Source organism: Octopus bimaculoides, chromosome 2 (assembly GCF_046866305.1).
Source record: "Octopus bimaculoides isolate indiv1 chromosome 2, ASM4686630v1, whole genome shotgun sequence".
NCBI lineage: Eukaryota > Metazoa > Mollusca > Cephalopoda > Octopoda > Octopodidae > Octopus > Octopus bimaculoides.
Genome location: NC_142929.1, coordinates 100,789,951 through 100,797,450, shown reverse-complemented (window position 1 = coordinate 100,797,450; position 7,500 = coordinate 100,789,951). Strand labels below are relative to the sequence as shown.

General features: G+C 34.5%; 1 protein-coding gene across 1 annotated transcript in view; it reads right to left on the bottom strand.

The window, feature by feature from the left end:
* Positions 1 to 2,493: 2,493 nt before the first annotated feature.
* LOC149137173 (zinc finger BED domain-containing protein 5-like) overlaps positions 2,494 to 7,500 on the bottom strand; it is a 10,903-nt gene continuing 5,896 nt past the window's right edge. The window contains exon 2 of the mRNA XM_089338805.1: positions 2,494 to 2,562. Within this exon, the coding sequence (XP_089194931.1) occupies positions 2,494 to 2,562 (69 nt within the window). The remainder of the gene's footprint in view (positions 2,563 to 7,500) is intronic.

Below are 7,500 nucleotides of genomic sequence, written 5' to 3'. Positions count from 1 at the left end.
ACACACACACACACAAACACACACACACACACACACACACACACACACACACACACACACACACACACACCCGCATCCATGACTGTGCGTATATTTTTGTTTTCAACAGAGACAGATCAACATAATATTTATTCAGAAGAAACCAGCAAACATAACAATGCAGTGAAGAATAAGAAATAATTCCGTCTAACACACTGAAACCAATATGTTGATGATAAGTCTCCACCTATGTAATTTCCCATCAAGTTAACATTTATCCAGACTTTTATAAGAAAACTATTTAGCTTATCGTACGCTGCAAACATTTACATAGCTTCTGTCAAATTTATAACGAGATAAGTTTCTTCGATATCTTGATTTTATATCTTTACTTATAGTCATAAGACAATGAATCGAATATATAACAATTTTAGCTTTAATGATTTGCGAATGTGTCATAGAGGGATAGATAGTACAAGTAAAAGCCTATATACATTATCCTTTTTAAGTTTTAATCTGGGAGGAGGAATATTGCCCATGAAGTTTACAAGCCCTCCGAGGCTGTTAAGACTCGTAAGTTTTGATATTCGTTTTAAACGTCTGTAATTCAACGACAGCAAGAAAGCCGTATGTACGGAAGGAATTTCCGAGCTTTCCTATTCTGTTAAAACAGGTGGATAAAGTGGTCAGTGCAGGAGTTAGTAGCTGATACACAGAATAGGTGACTAGAAAAGAAAAGACAGATGAGAAGGATAGCTGGTTCAAAAGAACCTAGACGCTTTAGAATCGATAGAATAGACAGAAAGAAGAGAGAACGTGTATGTGGAATGAAGATTAGGTTGTAGTGTGTTAGTGAGTAGTCATTGCCAACAGTTAGGTTGCCTTCTTTTGATCACGATCGAGTATATTTTGTACGTAATAGCACAGTTCTAGTAATACGAACAATGGTTCATTCTAGGTCTCATTTGAGCTTTTTAGAATGTCATCAATTAATTGATTATTGATCGATAAGAAAAGCTGCGCGTGTATACAGAAACATTGTAGCATCATCTGATGCTATGATGCACTACAGAATAATCCTATAAATTTTGGCCAGTTCTGCGCGTATAAATTTAACTTAATTAATTTAATGCCTTTTCTATACAACCTCAATGTAGACAGAGGGATCAAAGGAGCTACTTTCAAATTTCTTTGAGATTACATCAGTAACGGAAGATTTTTCTCTGATTGTATACAGTAGTATTGTATATCGTATATAAATGCAATCCCACAAAAGCCACTATTATTAAAGGATTTATTAAAACAGATACACGAATTTTCACAAATAATCTTTTCTCCTATAGGTACAAGGCCGGAAATTAGTCGATCACATCGACCCCAGTGTTTCACGGGTACTTAATTTATCAACCCGAGAGGATGGAAGGTAAAGTCGACCTCAGAACTTAACAGCAGACGAAATACCTCTAAGCATTTCGCCCGGCGTGTTAACGTTTCTGCCAGCTCACCGCCTTCGAGTGAGCTAACTATTCTGCCAGCTCACCGCCTTTCCTGCCAGCTCGCCACAAATAATGCACTCTCACTGTTAGACTAGCACATTACTGGTACATTAGCAGTGCTCGCTTTATTCTATAGTATTTAGTTCTAATGCGACTCTAGAATGTACGTTAACTTCCCCACCTGACTTGGTTAGCGAGGATGGTTAGCGAGAGCCCGTGGTGATCCAGTACGCCAGTGATTCTCAACTTGTGACTGGTGCACATTTCAAGTGGGATTTGAGAATAGTTACAGGGTTTAACCGTATCGGCATATTTGTTTTATTTTATTTTATTATTCTGTCTTTTTAACAGTCCATCATGACAAAGACCAAGAGAACGCTAAAGGAAGAAAACAGAGGTTTAATGAGGATTGGAGACTGCAATATTGTTTTTTATTTGCTAAAAATGAGATGATCTGCTTGCTTTGTGGAGAAATTCAATTCTCATCAGTATTGTGCCACTCATAAGGACCATAAACATTTCAAATTAGAGAGATGGGTACGAAAGATTGCATTGCAGGAATTAAAAGATGAAATGCAAAATCAAGGACAGTTATTTCAAGCAGTGCTAAGTCCCGGAAATAATGCCAATGAATCAACTTATAAAGTAGCTTATATACTCGGGATAAAAGGAAAAAACCATTCAGCGATGTTGGAATCGTAAAAGAATGCATTGTGCAAGTTCTAGGATGCATGCTTAGACCCTGATAAGGTTTCGAAGTACAAACAATTGCCTCTATCAAGGAGAACCATAACTGATCAGGAGCATGAAATAACACCTAGCGTGACAAAACAAATTCACACAATACACTCCAAAAGGAAAATATATATTATTCAATTGCTTTGGATGAATCAACTACTGACTCGGCGCAAGTTTTATATTTTATTCGTGCCATAACAGATTTTATCTACTACGAAGAGTTACTAGGTTTGGGCACTCTTATGGCTAGAATACGAGGAATAGATAGTTTCACAAATTCTCAGGATAAATGTCGTGAAGTTGAACTGAATTTGGTTAATTTAGTAAGTGTATGAATAGAAGGTACACCCTGAATGACAGGAAAATATGTAAAGTTTATTGAATGGATAAAAGGTATTATTAGCTCCAGATTCTCACGTTTCTTTTCATTTAGGTGATGGAATCAAAAGGTTCCCGGACTAGTTATGTTTGATAAAAATAATAACTTATTTACCTCAGTTTTAACATCATCTCCTTTGAAATAGTCACCTTGTACAATCACAGACTACAGCATACACGTAATTACAAAATTACAAACTTCACAACCTGCGAAGTAAACCTAGTAGTGTCACTCGGCACATTGCCTCATGAAGACCACTGCTAGCTCTCACTCAAACTAGTTTGAGAACCATTTGATAACACCTCATGTCTTATATCCAGAAAATCTCTGTGCCAAATCTACTATTCTAAGTGATACTTTGCAAAAAGTTATAAGTATGGTTAACTATATCTGAGCAAATGTAACGCGGCATCGTCAGTTTCATAATATTCTAAAGTTGGATGATGAGGTATACACTATGGATTTTCCATATCATTGTATCGCAGGAAAAGGTGTTAGCAAAAATTTCATCTTTGCGAGAAAAGATAATTAAATTCTATGAAGAATAGAATTAGCAATGTGAATTACTGAAAGAAGATTTCTGTAGAAATGTTGTATTTCTGTGTGACAGCATGTCAAAACAAAATGACTTAAATATTCTTCGCAAGGTAAAACTGGGTTTATATATGTTATGTGGCAAGAAATCCGAGCATGTCGAAACAAGGCTATCTTTTTTCAAACTCTTCTTTAAAAGGAAATTTCAGATGAGCATTTTCACCAGTTAACAAAGGTCATTGATAAACGGGAGGATTCATGAAAATCATTTGAAGAATACGCAGCTGTTAATTGGAGAATGTAATGAAAGGCTCACTGATTTCGAGAATCATGACATCACACTCAAATTAGCATTTCAACTTTACCTAGTTGGTGTCTCCAAGGCTCCTAAAAAGCTACAGATGGAATTAATTGAGCTCTTAGAAGATGACATTTTAAAGTCCTTATTTGACGCTAAGAAAGATGCGATTGAAATATCGAAAAATGCAATAGAATACCCATGCCTTCGACACCATGCACGAAAAGTGCTTTCCTGCTTTTCAACCACTAATTGCTGGGAATCTACATTCTCCTGTCTAATCAAAATCAAGACGGATTTAAGGTCAAGAATGACGGATACTCATCTAGAGGATCAGCGGAAATAGCAGACCTCTAAGCTGCAACAAAATATTCAAATGCTTTCCTACAAAAATCAGTCACAACAAAGCCATTAAAAATTCATTTAACTCTAGAATTAACAAATTTGTTTTCATTCTTTTAAATCATTTAGTACACAATAGTTAAATTTTTATAAAATAATGTAGATTTTGAAGAATATCTAATTGAAGTTTCTTTAATGCAGCCTTACTAGATTACAACTAACTTAATGTGGCTTTTCAGCGTGAAAAGGTTTCCTACCTCTGCTATAGAATGTGACTAATTCGTCATCTCTGTATAGATCTATGCAATTGAATTGTGATCTGATTTGTAGTGTATGTAATATGTACAGTACGATTAAATCCGATATTTCTGATTCGCTGTTGGTACCATGGATACACTGGAGAGTTTGTTTTTGTTTCGTAATCCGGAAGACGTTGTCATAAAATGTGAGTGATTTCGACGCATTTATCATTATATTAATATCAATGTAAGATATGATAGTAACTGTTTTTCAAAATTCAAATGGCTTCAGAAGACTTTCATAAATTGATGGATAGTATTCTACAAAATAGAACTAGTTAAAACTGCAGGTGAATTTAAATTCATTGCTACATACATTTGATATTACTGTACTTGAATTGTAAAACGCCTGTTCGTCTCTTTTTATAATTTCTGGAATCTAGTATATTTCAGTACATATGAAATTACTGGTTTATACACACACACACACACACACACACACACACACACACACACACACACACACACACATACATGCATATGCATATCCAACTAAACCGACTGCTAATTGTTTAGTTCCTTGTGGCATTCATTCTCACCCTCTCCCTCTCTTTGATGACTATTCTTATTCCTTTTGCACTCCCTTTCGAAATTTCTCTCTTTCATCAGAAACCCTTTCTGTCACTTGAATTCTACTTCTCGTATCTATTGACTTTAGGCTTTTATTTCTTCCCTGTCTTTCTCAAGCTACCTTTATCTATCATTCTCCAAATATTCTCTCTATTTCTACACTCTTTACGCGAATTTGTAAATAAATCAAAAACACAATTCATATTTTTCTGATATTCCAATTTATTGAATGTTTCATTTTTTCCTTTTCTTCAGTGATAATATTTTAGAAATAAAACCCCTGGAGATTTGAACTAAATAATAAAAGACAAATCTTACGGCTTCTATACATATTTCAGAAATCTTTCAGTACATAAATCAAAAGAGGCAAATATTTCTCATTGAGAGTTATATCCTGCAGTTAAATCAATTGAAAGTATTACTGAACGTGCTTCCTTTCTGTTTCTGTACACAAGCAACTGCAAGCATTGTGATGTTTTAAGGAGTATTTCAAAATCATAAATCTTTTGAAGGGAAGATAGTTCCACTATAAAATCTTTTGTATATTTAACTGACTTTCCTTTAATAGTAAAAAGGCGGTTTGGTCAAAATTGCTAGGAAATATGGAGTGTTACTTTTAAGTTCTTTTACATTCTCGCCGAAATTCACTATGCCGTTCATATTTATGATTTCGGTAAAATAAGTACCAGTGAACTAGTGGCGTGGGTTTAATCGATTATACTTGCCCACACCTACTAAAAAATACCATTTGCGCTTATATTATAAATAACTTAATAGTGCATGATACAAGAGGCGGTATTTAACTAAAAGAATATTCAGTGGTCCGAGACAACACAAGAGCTAAAACTGACTTCATAAATACTCTTGCTTTTTTAAGAATGATTAATTCATATAGAACAACTGGTGCTGAGGTATGTAACTTTCTCTTGTCTCAAATTAGCTATAAACAGGAACAATTACAGGTGGTAGCACCGTAGGGTGGCTGGTTTTTTAGTTGATTTCCAAAACTAAGTTTAAGTTGTTATATGCATACAAATTTAAATGGAATTGCCATACCCTCTGCGTTTCAACAGTTGTTAGCTTTTAATCAAAGTGCAAAGGGCACGACGCAGAAGTGACTTCTTGGGAAACTGAGTCTGTGATTTAGGATTGATTCTTATTTAAAGTATTCAATTTCACTCAATCCCGTTGCCTGCGATTTCTGGCGAGGATTAGGTTTCAACTAGTTGAGGTACCTATGATAACTACGAGAAGACAAACTCATGTGCTCACCTAATGTTCAGACTTACGGGTCTTTTTTTGTATTTATACAAATAGGAAAACAATCTCTACACCATCAAAATCACCTGACAGCATACAAGTATGTCAGTTTGGAAATTTGTTGAAAATGTTGCATGTATTAGTTACTGAATTGAAATTAGTGGATTGAAATAAGCCATTTCAGCTCGAAGCTTTAAAGCTCCAATTATGCAGGCTACATTGTAAAAATTTGGTAATATATGAAGATAGGTATATATCCTACATCACCTGGCAATAGATATTCTCCAATATTCTGACTTTTATATGACGCTCACATCACTTATACAATTGACATCAGTAATATGACATAACAAGGCACTTTGTCTAACCTACATAGCAATGTCTTATCTGCAGTTCTCGAATTTATGTGAAAATTTATCTAGAGAGTTCCAATAACTTTACTTGCATTCAAAGGCATTGGACCATTCAAGCAATTGGTTTATTATATTCTTCCACTGGGGTCTTTTTACAGTTGTTTTATATGGTTGAGTGGATAATGTTTTTAACTAGCTACTCAAATGTCGTGAGTCTATGTGTCTCTGACCTCTTAAAAATAAATTGCAAGAAACCGAAAAGATACGAAGCGCGCCGATACATAATATAACATAATATGACTTTAATAACAGCGGTGAATATTCTTCGAGAGATTGGTAATATAAACGTCAGTAGTTTAACCTGAGTTAACTAACAATGGAATTTCTTGCGCAGAATTAATGCCGTACGGTATTTAGATTTATTCTTGTACATAGTAAATTAATGTTCCGCTTGAGCTAGTATTGCCTGTGATCCAAAGGTGTTATTAAAATTAATTATCATTAAGTAATGAGTGAATTTAATTTTCGTTCTGGAGGAGTCAATAAAATAGCTATAAATAAAATATCTAGTATATTTAGTAATAATCGGCTATATTTTCCCCTTTAGTGAGTACTTAATTAGAACACATGAAGAAGCACAGATGCCTAGACTACCAACTGAAAGTTTAGAAGCTATTTTCCTGATAACAACACACATTCAGAGTCTAAGTCAAAGACAATTAACTCTCCATTGCCTTACAGAAAGACATTATCTAGATTTATAGCATTAGATTTATATCTATAATTATTGAAGCATTTGGATATGTGACTAGCTGCCTTATTTCAACCTTGGGGAACTGAGTTCACAACACTAGAAAGAACGCTTCTAGTCAGGTAATTACAACTACAAGCCATCAAAGGGACTGTCAAAATGTGTTCTTTAAGAGGTTTCGCTGAGGAAAATGTCAGCTATAAGTTCTACAAAACCCGTATTTAAATACTATCGAAAGGTGTGATCTGCAGGATCGATTACCATATTCTAAGTAGCTACCATGAAAACTTTAACTAAAACACACGGCTAAACTACATTTTAAACACATAGGATCAAATAAACAACTCTAAAATATATTAGCGAGATGAAATGAGAAATTCTGATACTGAACATGAATACGTCAATGAGTACCAACTCATCAAGCACACGTTTGCATCTAAACCACAGCTTTATGTTGGAAGGGAATCTAAAACATTTTGTGAAAAAATACCCTTCTTAAAA